Source organism: Apus apus, chromosome 1, assembly GCF_020740795.1.
Source record: "Apus apus isolate bApuApu2 chromosome 1, bApuApu2.pri.cur, whole genome shotgun sequence".
Taxonomy (NCBI): domain Eukaryota; kingdom Metazoa; phylum Chordata; class Aves; order Apodiformes; family Apodidae; genus Apus; species Apus apus.
The window spans coordinates 191105344-191120154 of record NC_067282.1 but is presented as its reverse complement, the minus strand read 5'-3'; the positions used below and the strand labels follow the sequence as shown (position 1 = coordinate 191120154).

At 45.1% G+C, this 14811-nt stretch overlaps 1 protein-coding gene across 1 annotated transcript in view; it reads right to left on the bottom strand.

Annotated features, from left to right (window-relative positions):
* LAMB1 (laminin subunit beta 1) overlaps positions 1 to 14811 on the bottom strand; it is a 42493-nt gene that overhangs the window by 3813 nt on the left and 23869 nt on the right. Inside the window, exons 24-29 of the mRNA XM_051609071.1 lie at positions 6237 to 6606; positions 4376 to 4560; positions 3612 to 3853; positions 1541 to 1744; positions 1015 to 1159; positions 72 to 279 (exon numbers count right to left, since the gene is read on the bottom strand). Coding sequence (XP_051465031.1) covers positions 72 to 279; positions 1015 to 1159; positions 1541 to 1744; positions 3612 to 3853; positions 4376 to 4560; positions 6237 to 6606 — 1354 coding nt within the window. The remainder of the gene's footprint in view (positions 1 to 71; positions 280 to 1014; positions 1160 to 1540; positions 1745 to 3611; positions 3854 to 4375; positions 4561 to 6236; positions 6607 to 14811) is intronic.

The following is a 14811-nucleotide window of genomic DNA, read 5'->3' as shown; positions in this document are numbered from 1 at the left end:
AGAATGAAATGAAAGTTTCATTCAAGCTACTGGTGATGGAAATCAGCTAATCCAGATCAGAGTTGCATTACCTTGCTTTCTTAGCTTCCTCCAGTAGCATTTCTGCTCTGGCAATGTCTCCAGCACTCTGCTGCAGAATGACCTCAACATCAGAAAGGCTTTCTACACGCTCTCGAATATCTTCTGTCAGGGCTTGCAGCTGCTGGGGAGTGCTTGGCATCTCCATGTTCAGCACTTCATTAGCCACTGCCTCGATGCTATCCAGGTCAGCACTGTCTTCTAGTAGATGGATACACATGGCAAAGATGTTAGTAAAAGCTTCCCCCTGTCAAATCTCAGTACTCAAATTCTTGTCCAACTACTCCCGTAAGTAGAAAAAATAATGGGAAAAACTTCCTCCCCCAGATTTACAGAAAATGAAGGTGTTAAAACTGCTTCCTTAGTGTGAAACTTCCCTCTCAGGAGAGGTGCAGCAGACGTGTAGGCCCTGCTGGCATAGCTCTCTTGGAAGCCATTTGAAGATCTTCGTGATTAGCTATACCACACTGGGGCTGGGGGAGCAAGAGCCCACAGAAAACAAAGCCAAGAGTATGTAAATGTATTTGTGCTAACAGTACACTCAGTCTTATGCAAACAGAGAAGGAATGGGTTGGCCATGCTGCTGCTTGTTAGCTAACAAGGCCCTCATTTAACCTCTACCTGCTTTCTTACAGAGATAAACTCACAATTTCTGACTTTCCTCCCCTTTAATAGCACCTTCTCTTTCTAGCCAGAACTTATGAACACACTTGGCAAGCTACAGCAGTAGAGCAGCCTCAGCTGCAATGAACACAGCAACATGTCACTTTCCTATTGTCTTTGTTTTCTCATTTCCAGATTTCATCATACAAACCACATCTGGCTGAACAAGGGACGGGGACACAACTGTGGCATTACCCCTTAGAGGATGATTCAGAGCTAAAGATAGTTTTAACAAACCTAGAATTAAATAGAATGTAAATGTAAGGTTTTTACGCATTAGGAAGTCTCTAATCTGTTTAATCAGATTTCTCAGGTCTTCGTTGCTTCTGTCCACTTGTTCTTTTGTAGCATTGGTTTTGAGCAAAACTTCTTGTGCATTTTGTTTTGCTTCATCAGCTCTCTGTTTTGCCTCAGAAACCTGAAGACAGGAAAATGGAAGGTTTGATTGTGTATTTGGTTATGCTTTAAAGCCCGTTTAAAAAAAAATTCAGTTGGAGTCAGAGGTAATATTAATGAAAAATGCTTTTTCTCATAAAACTCACAGAACACTTTTAAAAGCTGGCCATGATCCACACCACCAGTGCTAGTTTAAACAACTCAGGGTAATGTTTGGTTATCCATGAAGCTTCACTTTAGCAAGCTCCCTATCTGAGGATCTTTGCAAGCATGAAGTTACACAACTGCAAAGAAGTATTTTGAAGTAAACCAGGCACATACTTTGTCAATTACTGCCTAAACTTGTGTTGCAACTACAAGAATTTATTTATTTTAATATCTAACAACTGCTTTGTTGTATTACCATTCTGGAGAGTTGCTCAACTTCTGCTAATGCACTGAGGATGTCTCTGTCAAAGTCCATGGCTTTCTGCCAGGCGCTGTGAGCTACAGTCACCAGCCCGTCGCAGCCAGGTCCCCCACACTTCCTCTTGCCTTCAGCTGTTCGACAGTTCAAGCCGCCACACTCGGAGTCAGCGCAGGAGGCTCCTGCAGGAGTGCCACAGGTCTGCAGGGACAGGGGAAACAGTCACAGCTTGCTCTGCATTCCTGAGCTGTGAGGGGGATGGAGTGGGATGCTGCTCTGCCACGACAGAAATACCCTGTTGTTTTTGCCCCTTAAGGTAGCACCCCGAGTACCACAGGGAAGAAAGGTGAAGCAGAGCTGCGAGCTGGAGGTGCTTCCTGCAGCAGGTCCACACCAGCATTACTTTAATCTCTTCTGTGCCACCTAGCTGCCTTTAAGCTTTGGTTTCAAGCTGAAAGCTACCCCTGTCTGTATGGCTTTTGTTTGCAATCAATCTTCACTACTGCTGGAGGAAAACTCAGCTATCCCAAGAAGCTATTTGATAAGAAAGTGTTTGGTGCAGGGCAGTATCTCTTCCTTTGCTCTAATGTCCTAGAAACTGAAATGCTGCAAGTTGAACAGGAAACTTTTTCAGCTCCCTTAAAAAGATGTCCCATTCCCTTCCACCAAATATTTGGTCTGATTTCATCATTCCAGAACACTTTCCAATTTGTGAATTTTGTCAAGGATGTCTTCCCATAGACAATTTCACAGTAGGCTTTTCTTTTAAAGCAAAACTGATTTGAATCAGCAACATTGTACTGAGAATTATCCACTACTTGGACAGTTGTTTGAACAACGAAATTGCTCAGGAGTCGTTTCAGCCAGAGGAAAAACCGGAAAATTCCTCATTCTTGTGATGTTCTTTTTCCCTTTAGCCAAGGACAGTCACTAACCAATGTACTTAACTGACATACTTTGCAGCCAAAAAACCTCCCTGGGAAAACCCAGGGGCTGTGCCAAGTTAGCTGCAGCTGTCTCCTGTGAAGTGCAAATGAGTCTCTCTTACCTGTTTGGCATGCAACCCAGCAGTAGCTAGAAAGCAAAGAGATTTTTTTTTTCTTTGTGTCCCATGATTACACCTCCAAGGAACTCAGCATTTATGGCCTTGATAAACATCTACCCAAGATTTTCAGTCCTCAAGAACAGTTAGGCAGGAATGTAGGGGAAGGGAATTTAAACAAAAATGTTTCTTTCTTGCCTCCTGAAAAAAAAGGAGGGCTGGGGGAGTCGGGAGGGATGATTGTAGTTGTAAAGGACAGGGGACAATTCAGTGTGTGAAGAACTCATCCTCTAACCCTGGCCTGGCCTGCCCAGGGTTGTTAATGAGCAGTCCCCTGCAGCCTGCCTTCACACCAGATTGTTCTCTGAATGCAGCTGGCTGACTTCAAAGCAAAACTGAGGGAACACTCAGCCTCTCCCAAGAAAAAAAGCCACCCTTGATCATATTTACAGATGAACAGGCAGCTTCAACAGAGAAAAGGCCCTTTTGACTCCAGCTGCCTTTAAAGTTCTGCTTTGTCTCAAGCAGGAGGAGGAGAGCTCAGGGATGCTGAGGCGGCCAGCCCATTGGCTCAAGTAGAAGCGCTGCCTGGCTGGGCACGCCATGTACCCCATGGAGATGGAAAAAGGAAGAGGAGCCTAGGAAGAGCAAGCACATGAACTGAGGCCAGGTGTAAGAGGATGGCTCTCAGCCCAGCAGACTCACTATGTTTTTCTGCATGTGGAGCTCCATTCACAGCAAAGGGTGTTGGGTTAGAGTTAGGGTGATGCAAAGATGGGTGCTTTCTCAGGGCTGGTAAGAGTAGGAGGGAGACCAATCTGAAAGGACAGTAGGTCTTAGAGGTCACTGATTAAACATCCCTGTTCTAACCCACAAAACACACCACCATGCAAGAAATGTGCACTTTTCATGAACAAGTATCTCACACTGTCAAGCTCTAAACAGTTCCTCTGCACCCACCACTTCTTCACAAACACAAGTTTGGTTTTGCTACAGGTTTTATACCAGCAATTCTCAGCTGTGTACCTTCTCAGCCACTTCAGAGAGATCCAGGCTCTGCAGCTTGCCTGCCAGTTCATCCAGAAGGCGTGACTGCTCCTCTTGCTTAGCCTTGAACTGGGCCTCCTTCTCATTGATTAAGTCTTCCACTTCCTGCTGCGTTTGTGCTGACAGCTCCACAGCGCTACCAGGGTGAACAGTGGAGGCATTGACCCTCTCCTCTGCCTCCAAGGACATCTGGAAGTACTTGGTGATACTATCCAAGGCTCCTGCAGAAATCAGAGGGAGCTGTTCAGAAATCTGTTCAGTAATTTATATTATGGAGGTTGGCTGATGACACATCAGGGCTAGCAATGTGACTATCAAGGTAAAGGCAATGCTCGCCCTTGCAGCTGCACTTGGTGCCACTGCAAGGATGACAGAACTTGGCCTGTCGTGGGGAGGAAATTAAAAAATGGTCATTTTTTTTGCTTGGTTGACAAGTGTGTCAAGTTCACTGGATTTTGAAGCTAAGTCTTTCTCTGACCCTAGTGACTGAATTCTGCTTGTCCTGAGGGCAACAGGAGATCAGCTTTTTAGGTTTATAGGGCAACAGTTTGCTAAGAATTTACTTATCCTTTTAGTTAAAACAAAATTCCTACTGCATCAGCAGCTCTGCTAATGCACAGAAAGAAGCTGCCCTTCTAGGAACTGTGTTTTATTACAAGTTAGATTAACTTGGTATTCAAAACCATGTGCTAATTAACACTCTGGCCACCCCACTGCTTTCTCCCTCTCCCTGCGACACTCACCCCGAACATCAGAGATCTTGATGAACTCGAGTTGTTCTGCAAGTTCTTTCACAACATGGTCTAGGCTTTTGGCATCTGTCTCCAACACACTCAGGTCAGTGTCTGTGCTATTGCTCTTCACTGCTAAGGCTGACAGGTTTTCTTCTATGTCGGCTATCTTAACTGTAACATCTGCTGTCAGCTTTCTGCAAAACAGAGGCACAGGACTCAACAGGGGGAGGAGGAAGGGTTACAAGCCTTGGTGCTTCACTTCACTGAAGAGTGGTGGTCAGAGCCATGCTGAGCTTCTCCCACGGCAGGACCTCTCCTCCCTTGGTGGAGCTGTAAGTGATTTGTAACAACATGCCTACCCAGAATACAGTTTTGTTTCCTTTATCATACAAAACTACTTTTTAATCTACTGCACGTTTATAAATTCAAAGCACCAAATTGCTCAGAAAACAGCTGCTTTGTGTAAGATTAACTGGAGGCAGATTCCAGAGGACTGGTGTAATGCTCTTGTATCATGGCAACTGCATAGGTCAGAGTTGACTACTATGATCCATATATAATTTGCTTCTCATCCCACACAGCTACAAATGCAGTTTTGATTACTACGAGCTCATGGGACAGATTTGAACTTCAGGAAGTGGGGGGAGACAAAACCTTAGTTTTAACACAATGAATTCTTTTAGCTTATCTGTAAAAATCCCTCCTCACCAGCTATTTGTCTAGGGCTATGAAGGAAATCTCACACCCTCAGCATTCAGTATGGCCTCCTTGAGCCCCAGAGCAGACTTTAGCTCATAGGATAACCCTAAAAGGAAAAGCAAGTGTATGTTACTCATCAACACTGCTGTGGAACAGAAGTGGGCATAGGAAGCTATTCCCATGGTGAGCCCACCAATCCCAGTGTTTCCTCATGCTAAAAGAATCAGGCAGTATTTAAGCTTTCTCAATAGTCCAACAGCCTGCTACAGACGTCCTTCAAAGTCCAGTAGTTCTTCTATACAACCAGAAGGGAGCAAGAACAGATACATATATAAATATATAAGGGAAAAGCAACTCCTCACTTGCTCTGACCTCCCTCAGTACACAGAGCCCAAATGCAGCAGCAAGCCCCAGCTCTCCAGCTGGAGGGGGAGAGCTGCAGGGCACAAGCATATCCCTAATTAAGATATTTGTGCTCTAATCCTTGCCCCTTTGCTTTGTGCAGTCCCCTTTACAATGCACAAGCAAGCTCCAACAGCTACTCACAGGGCTAGAAAGCATCTGTAATCCTACTTGATGTCGAACTACCCCATCTCCAAAAGCAAAAACTACCACCTTTGGTATGCTTAGCCCTAAAACAAAATACAAGGCTCCTACCCTGAGAAAAACTGAAACAACCCTTGTTGTAAAGCTTGCGCTTCCCCACACATACGCTCAGAGTGGAGAAAGGAGCCCAAGTTTCCAACTCATCGGCTACACATGGGAAATCCAGGAATTTAATCTCTCCCCTCTTCATTCTCTCACATAATAGCAGTGTTTGTCCTTTGCCCCGGGGGAGCTCAAGGCAAGCATGAGTGGCTCCACAGTAATTAGCTGCCTGGTGTGCAGTGGGAGCAGGACAACCCCTTGCCTTCATGGTGCATGGCAGCTGTGCTGCTCTCCTGCCTTCCCCAGCCAGGTTTCTGCTGGTGGGACAGCTGCTCACTGCTGATGCTGAGCACGCTGCAGTGCCCTGCACAAGGAGCTGCAGTGCCCCTTACCCAGCCAGGGAAGCAGAGCAGGGGTGTCCTCAGCTCAGCATGGGGATACCAGTCACTCGAGTAAATCCCAGTGCTGGCATTCCCACTCCTTCCCAGGCTAGACTTATCCCTGTAGCTGCGACTGTACTCACTCTGCTTCCTCAAAGAGATTCCCAATGTTCTTCAGGGGCTCAGCAGCTGGATTTTGAGCAATGATGGTTTTAATTTCACTGAGCTTCTCCTCCAGGGTGTTGAGCGTCTGCTGGTATGGGCCAGTGACCCCAGTGATTTTGAGGGCATTAGCCCTATCCAGGAACTGCTGGGTCCTATTAGCCAGCTCGCTGATGATGACATCCCAGAGGGCGAAGCACTGGTGGCAGGGCAGGCAGTCGGGGAAGAAGCCCGAGTACCCCCGGGCGCACTTGTCGCAGCGCGGCCCTTCCACCCCTTCGTTGCAGATGCACTGCCCGGTGGTGCGGTCACACTGCGGGGTCTGGATGCCACGAGGGTTGCAATCACAAGCTGGAAGGGAGAAAAAGGCACGTGCTCAGGCTGCAGTGAGGGAAACACCATTGACATGGGTAGGGAGATAAAAAAATTTCAGTCAGTTGTAATGAAGTAAGGAATGGAGTATTTCCATGCAGCAGGGCTGCCACTTGACCTCACCTCCTCCTTAATTATGCAGGCAGCAGCCAAGGAAATTACCAATCTGCAAAGCTTTTAATAAAGGGATGGCAGCAAGGACCAAAAAGAGAAGCTCTGAAAATAGGCAGGTCATCTGCCTACCCCTGGTGGCAGAGTACACCTGAAGCAGGTCAAACATACATTCCTTGAACAGGAAAAGGACTGCAATACCTGTTAAAAGCCTTCACTTATGCATCCATTTACCAGGCATCCTTGAAGGAGGTTAATGGTTCAAAAAGGTCCATAAATCAATTCACACCCCCCAAGCACATGCCCCCTTGAAAAAGGGGCAAAACACAAAGCCGTTTTCAAGATTGTACATTGTTTGCTTCAATGCCAGAACACAGTGGTGGTCTTCAGCTCAAAAATTACACAAAGAGCCTCAGCAGAACAAATCGTGCTGCAACAAAATGACTTTCTTGTACAATGTGAATATGATAGGCAAGAGACAAAAATAACTTCTGCTGCCTGCACAATTGAGCAAAATGGTCCTTTGTTCTTTGAATTATACCCTGACACAAGAGATTGTTTTTACTTTACATCGAAAGTGCTTAAGTAATCAACTCGCCATGGAATATGTTCCCTGCAGGCAAACGGTCAGAGTTCCTGTTTGAAGGAGGTCAGTTAACCCTTCTGTCAACTAATAAGGCCCTCGGTATAATGATGAATTGTCCAAATTCCTCTGCACAGAAAGAGGCTAAATGGCATGTGTTTTTTCTCAAAGATCCTGAGATCTGATCAAGTTACATGGCTACTTACTGCTGGCAAATCAGATCACTATATTTACTTGAGGATTAAAAAAGCTTTAAGGGAAAAAAAAACCCACAACAACCCACACTGGTAATTCTATTCCTGAATACCTCCATGTTCAGGAAAGGCAGATGACATGGCTTTAGTAGCATTTACATGGTAATGTGGATTTCAAAATCTCTGGAGCCAGAAAATAGTGGGGAAGGGGAGAATTTAAGTACTAACTCATTTGCAAAGTGAAAACCCAAACTCCATGGCTGCCTACTGGGAGATGATAAAGAGCAAATAAGTGATTTATTCTGAATAGAGCACAGTAGTTGGAAAAATCATCACATTTCTAGAATTCTACAGAACTTCCAAACTGAGGTTTGTGGAACCCACAAGAAAATTGTTCTAGGTGGTTAGAAATACTAGTGTGGGTTATTTATCTGGTTTAGAACTCTCTATTAAGCTGAGAAGCAGGTAATGCTAGCTCTGCATCACTTCAGGAATGTGAATCCAACATATATAAAATGGCTTTCAAAAGGGCTGCTATCACACTTTCCCTTCCTTTTCTTCACGATCTTCCAAAGTCACTAACTGTACACAGGACCTCATCAGCTTTCAAACCAAAAGGTAAAACTGAAGATAATTTTTATCTCTTTTCAAGTAAAATCACACACAGTTTAAAGGAAAACAAGAAAAAGCCTCCCTCATAATGGGAATAAGAAGATTCTGGTAGGTTTTAATTATTTTTTTTCTATTTTGAAAATTCAGGAGGCTTTCTGCATCTTGGCAGTGTTGTCTCTTTAGCTACAGCCCTTGACCAATGACTTGCTGTGGCACTGACTAAAACATCTTTTAAATTATCACAAAAGCATCACTGCTCCTCTCACATCTTGTGAGCAAACCTTTCATCTCACAAATGACATGTCCGTGCCAGTGTTTGATTACATGTGATTTTCTTTTTTAGAGTCTAGATGACCTTAGTGAAGAACTTCAGCCACAGTTTAAATCATCTCTGTTCCTCAGTCATTCTCTGAGTGCTTCCTATGAGATGCTGGGTCCCAATTTCCAGACATGGCATTGGTAACTAAATTTGGCCAGCCATAAACCCAGATAAACTGTTCTTCTACCCTCCAAGGCCATGTGGAGCAGAGTCTCCACCATCACCAGTGCCTTTGGTGGAGGAGTCCTGTATCCCACTGCCCTGGCCACCACCAACAGGCTATTTCACACCCTGGAATGGAGCACATCCAAGACCCTTGCAGGTTCTATCTTCCCTTTACAGCACAGTGGGGATCAAATCCTCAACTGACTTCAGCTGTGGTGACTTCTCAAAAGGAGGTACACAAGCCCTGGCCAAGATCATATAAAGCCTTCTAGGTAGTGAGGAGTGCCTTAAACATGGTGGGCCACCAGGCAAATAGCTCAGTGCACAGCTTTCACTTCTTTGCCTCATGCGATGCCTGCTTACCAAACACCCACTGGCTTCAGTCTCTGTGGAATTTCAGGGCACAACTTTGGCCTAAAGTGACAGAAAAGAAACTTTGTCCTAAAGGGACAAAAGCACAAAGACAGTGGCAGGAACCATGTGAAAGGAAAGGACTTCCTAGCTGCTGCAGCCTGGAAAGGCTAGCACAGGATTGGCAAATATCACCTGGAGGAATAGCCATGTGCCAAGTTACCCAGCCATCATTAGTGACAGTGGGTGCAGAGCCATCAAAAGGATTCATGTGACATTTATTATCAACACCAATGAACTGGGATGTGAAAACAGAAGACACCTTGATTCCCATCACCTGCTTGAAACAGCGTGAACACCATGCCAGAATGACCCAGCATGCCATGCCCAGCATAGTTTTTGGCCCCCGCATCACATCCACCCACATTAGAGTTCTTGCTCCTCTACCACCTCCTTTGTTAATGTCCAACTATTCCTATGGCCACCAACTCCTATGCAGTCCCAGCTACTAATATTCTCTCTTACAGCAGTTTTGCTTCTGATGTACTCAAGCAGGCTAATGCAAACACAGTCTTGGAAGTATGGCTTGGCTCTGGAGATTTCGGCTCTAACCAGCACGCTCCTAAGTCTGATGTAACACTTGAGCAGCTAAACCACGCCTAATTTTAACATATGCATGGTTTATCTCATTTTCCCCAAGAACAAGAACCATGCAGGCACATCTAAGGATGCAGAAGGGTTTCAGGTAGTATCCAGTAGTTAGCAATGGCTTTATGCTCCACCTAACACAGTATCTGGAATAGGGAAAGACATTCCCGTAAGCTCTTTTTAAATGCTTTACCTATGCTTTTGTGAACAGAAATTGGGAAAACCAGCTCATTTTGCACTGTAAGACCACACAGATGCTGAGTTTACTGTGAGACATTTAGATGCCTTAACCAGTTTGGCTTGGAAATGGCCTTCGAGACAAACAGTTGATTATTCTCCCTCCATACAGAGGGGTGGATGAAGGGCAGGGTGAAGAGCTGCAAGTTAACACAGCCTGCGCTGCTTGCTTTGAAGATCAGATAGAGAGGGATCAAATCTGTGCCTGGGTAAGCAAAGCAGGACACTGCAGTACCTCCCATGGAAAATACAGCAGAGGAAAATAAGTCTTTTGAAATCACTGGTCAAAGATCTGAGAGTTTTCAAAGGAGTATTTACTAAGTTAAACAATAGGTTTCTGTTTGGAAATGTCATTTTGGAACTGGGTGAATTGTTTTCTTCAATTGAGTGTTTAACTCAATCAGACATTCTTTTGGGGCATACTCTGACTTAAGTGAAATAGAATTTTTGACAAGAAAATTTTCTAGCCAAATTTTTCAGTCAGGAACTACTGATTAGCAATTTATGACTATGCAAGATGGTAGCTTCATCTGTTCACAAATGCACGTACACACGTGTGCATGCCCACACAGAGTGTCCATGAGTCATTTTTATATCACTTTCATCTCTGCATTTCTCTTCCAGTTATGTTTTTTTCCTGATCTTTAAGATAAAAAATAACACACACACTTATTAAATGTAGTCTTGTAGAAACCTAAGGGCAGAAATCCCAAAGAAGCTCAAGTGGTTTGCTTCAAGCTCACAAGGATCTATAAACCACTTCATCTTTCACTTACTCTGACAGGTCTGCTACCTTTGCCTCTGATTTTAAATATTTGGAACTCACTTCCATTTGAGCTACTGTAACTTGATACGTGCCATATTTGCTTAGCACTTCATGTAATCTAAGGTGTGTCAGAGCAGTTGATACTACAGGTAAGATGATATTATGGATATTGAAAGGCCTTGTATGAAGATCAGTCTTGGGGTTTAATGCCTTACTGTGGAATGCTAGGCACAAGCTAGTGTCATACATCATCCTACACAGGCCAGAGATCATTTCTGCAGAAATATTTTCTTCACTGCTTGAGACTGGGGACAGAAAACATCAAATGTTCAACTCCTCCTCAGCAAAAAAACAAAGGGATTGGTCAAACATGGTTTCCTGGCACAACTTCCCCGCAGTAGTGAGGCACTATGATGATAAAACCATTCAGCAAGTTGAAAGTTTTGCAGAGCTGGCAAATTTCTTCTGAATAATCAGCTATTGATTCAAATTACCCTGTAAGCATATTGCTAACTCCTCAGTGTTATGATTTTCAGTACGAGTGTTAAGATAAGATCCCAGCACTAGAGTTGTGCTGAATTTTAACTTGCTAGCAGCTCTTGCCAAAAGGGCAATTTTCTGGAAACAATGAATATACATTACAATATTTTAAGGCCACAGGTCAATTGAAATATGCAAACTCAAGTGAAAATCGTATCTCCTTTAACGTAAAATTTGTCTGACTTCCTTTAGACACTTACTACAGAAGCAAAAGAAACACTGCTAATTTTTATTTCTGCACCATAAACACCTCCCATAAAAGCAGCCTACTTGACTACTTTAAGACCCAGGTGTTAAATGAAGATTACAAAACCCATTCTTAATTGGCAACAGAGTAATTTTCAGTAAACAGATGTTTCAGCACCAGACTAAACAGCAAAGACTAAACTCTCAGAAAAACAACTTTCTGCTAATGTCTGCAATGAGTATTTCATAAAGACAGTCCTTTTTTTTTTTTTTTCATCTATGTTCAGTTAAACTCTCTTTTTCACAATAGGTCTTGATAATCAAGTCCAACACAGAAAAATACTGACAAAGGTATGCTTCTTGGAAAGGAGAGACAGCAACACAACCTAACTTTCCGCCTCATACAGTGCCTTTTACTAACTGCACTATGTTCTGTTTCTTCAACGAAAACAGTAATGATAGTAAAATTGTCATCTCCTTTGTATTATATGAAATGCTTAAAACTTCAAGCATCTACTGTGCAAGGGCATTGTTTGAGCTGACTCTGCAGCCACACCGTATCTCAGAGGCTTCCAGGGAGGCTGGAGCCTCCTGCCAGAAATGTGCTTTTACGGGCTGAAGTCAGAGCAGAGCTCAACATGCTGAGTCCTGTACTTTGGTTGCCAGGCTTTGGAAAAGCTCCAGCAGAATGCCTGGAAACTCAAGTTTCATGAAATTTCTAATCCTATTATTTACTACCTTAACGAGGATTGTTAAGCACACACACACATTCACATGTAGCTCATGTAGAGCTGCATATAGCTTGTGGCTGAAGGAATGGCCAGAAGAGTCCTGCAAAGGGGCTGGCACTGCCCCCCGAGCAGACAATGCTCCCTGCACAGCTCCTGCTCACCATCATCCTCAAAGGGACCTGCATGAGGCCAAGAATGATGCGCTGTGCTTTCCTCTCTCCTCTGTGCCTCTCCAGCGCTTGTTTCAGGCATTATGTTCTATTAAATGAGCACCTGTTGTGTTATTTTAAAGCAGAGGTAAGCAGCCTCTGAAGACCCAGTCCCACAGACTCTCTGCAGTATCTAATCCCCAATGGACATCTGTGGGTGTTGGGACTGCACCAGTATCAAAGGGTTAAGACCCTGCCCAAACACAGGCACCTACCTTAGCTTGCCCCAGTGCTCTGGTCCCAGTGTGATCACTGGGGACATGCAGAGAGGACATGAAGGGAGATACTTTCTGTCCACTGTAGGGAGACAGACTGCAAATCAAAGCACTCAGACCAGGTGCAAAAACCTGCCTCTTCCAGCTTCTGCTTCACCATCTCTAGTCTGATCAAGATTTCTACTAAACAAGTCACAGACAGCAGCTGGCAATGGTCACTGTCACCCATGGGAACAGTGGGGAAGCGTGCCCTGGAGTCTAGTTTCCAGCACAGCATGTTGAGAACCTGCTGCCACATCCACAGCTTGGTGCTGCTGTGAGCCCCTGGGAACCCATGGGGGGCTGTGGCTCCCAGTCTGTCCAAGATGGGCCATCGTGTACATCTCCACATAGCTGTGTCCAGAGGTTATTTGCAGGCACTTGTGCTCACATAACCTCACTTTTTTAACTAAATAAAAAGCTTGTAAAGGGCGTCACAGCAATGCAGGCAGTACAGTCCCCATTTCCTAGTAGGAGCTTGTGTCTCTTGATGCCAATGGCTTGAAGACCTCTCGTGAAGGGATCACACATTAGTGTCCCTTGAGAGAGGCACTCTGTGATTTCCAACTTTGGGCAGAAGCTGCTTGTCCTAGCTGGTGGAGGATCCCACCCTGGAGTCATTGGGACTGACATCCACACCTCCATATCACCTTGGTGCCTGCAGTGAAAACCATCAGTTCCTACTGACGTGGTTCAGAGATCTTTCACCATTCTGCATCCAGATCCGCTTGGATTGTCTTCCTGAAAGCAGCACAAAACATGGCCACTTTGGCTGTCAGGACCAACCCAAGTATGACACTGAGGGCAAGTGGCAAACACCACAGCCAGGAAGGAGTCTGTCCCTCACGGCAGCTGAAGCCAATGTCTCTGTGACGAATCCTCTTCTTGGTTTCAGCTTCACCTTGGCTGCAGGCCGTATTGAAGTTATTTTCCAGGGGCAATGCTCTGCAACTCCTTAAACGGCACAGTTTTCCAGTTCGCCTGCAAACCCCTAAATCATCGAGAGCTGCTACGTGCCCACGCGGCAGCTGCTCTCCTGCCAACCTGAACATCACCCCTCCACTTGCAGGGACTAAATGAGGGCTGACAAGTCATTTCTCTCCCTGCCAAGGAAGGATGGGAGACACATCTCCCCTCACAGCAGGGAGACCTGGCAGTGCTGCAGGGCTCAAAGTGCTCCACGAGGGAGCACACGCTTGGAGCCTGTCCAGGGCATTGCACGGCCAGCTGCCACAGCCCAGGGCAGCAGCTGTCCCTGCCTGCCTGCCACAGAGACCTCTCGCTGGATGCAATCCTGAAAGGAAAGCTGCATTTCCACCTGAGTGAGTGTCCCATGTCACTTGGGGGCAGAAGGGGTGGTGGGCTGGAAGGAGAGAGTAGAGCTTGCAAGATAAGAACAGGCTCTGAAGAATAGATCCTCTTTAGTTTAGAAATACTAAAAAGCAGGTTTTCACATGCTCAAAAGGCAGCAGAAACTCCGTGAGAAGACAGAAATGCTGGTACACAGCAAAATTCTGCTGATAAGGAATGCAGATGGGCTCCATCAATAAACTCAGATGGAGACAGCTGATACCAAGAGACAATCCCTGCCCCAAAGCCGGCAGGGTCAGGGCCTCTCACCACGCCAGAACACACACAGCCTCCCTGAGAAACCCAATATGTACTCAGGAACCAGGACAATTCCCTAGTCCTTTCATCTGCTGCATTATCCAAGTAGCTGTGACCTGCCTATATGGTTAGATAATGGGCTCTAAGGTATCTCTATTGTAAGGGATTTATTAAAGACCACAGCAAGCACATTCCTCCCTGCAGGAAAAAATACCTTAATCTACTGCAAACCCTCCTGGCAAAGGCTCCTATTTGAACAGAGCAGAGATACGTGTTTGTTCTGGTCTGGACAGCGTTTGAAGTTTCTTTTCCAGCTAATGAACAGACTTGTTTATAATGAAAGGACAGAGAGCATCCAGTTTTCTAAACAAGTGACTGCATGGCGCTGTGTTTTGCAGCATGTAGCTATGGCTGAACCATTGCATGGGCTCTGCTCGCTCCTTGATTTTCATCTGAAATACCAGGAAAGCCCCCCACTAAATCAAAAACCTTATTTCTTCAGCCCCAACATCTCTAACGAGACAGAAGAGGACACAGGGGTCTTCCACTACATAGAAATGAAGAGCAAAGGAAATGTGTTTCCAGATCAATCTCAAATCCAGGCACTAGTACATGTTTTCTTGCCACACTGGCTTACCTGGCAGCATTGCAACCTAACAGTTAAGAGCTG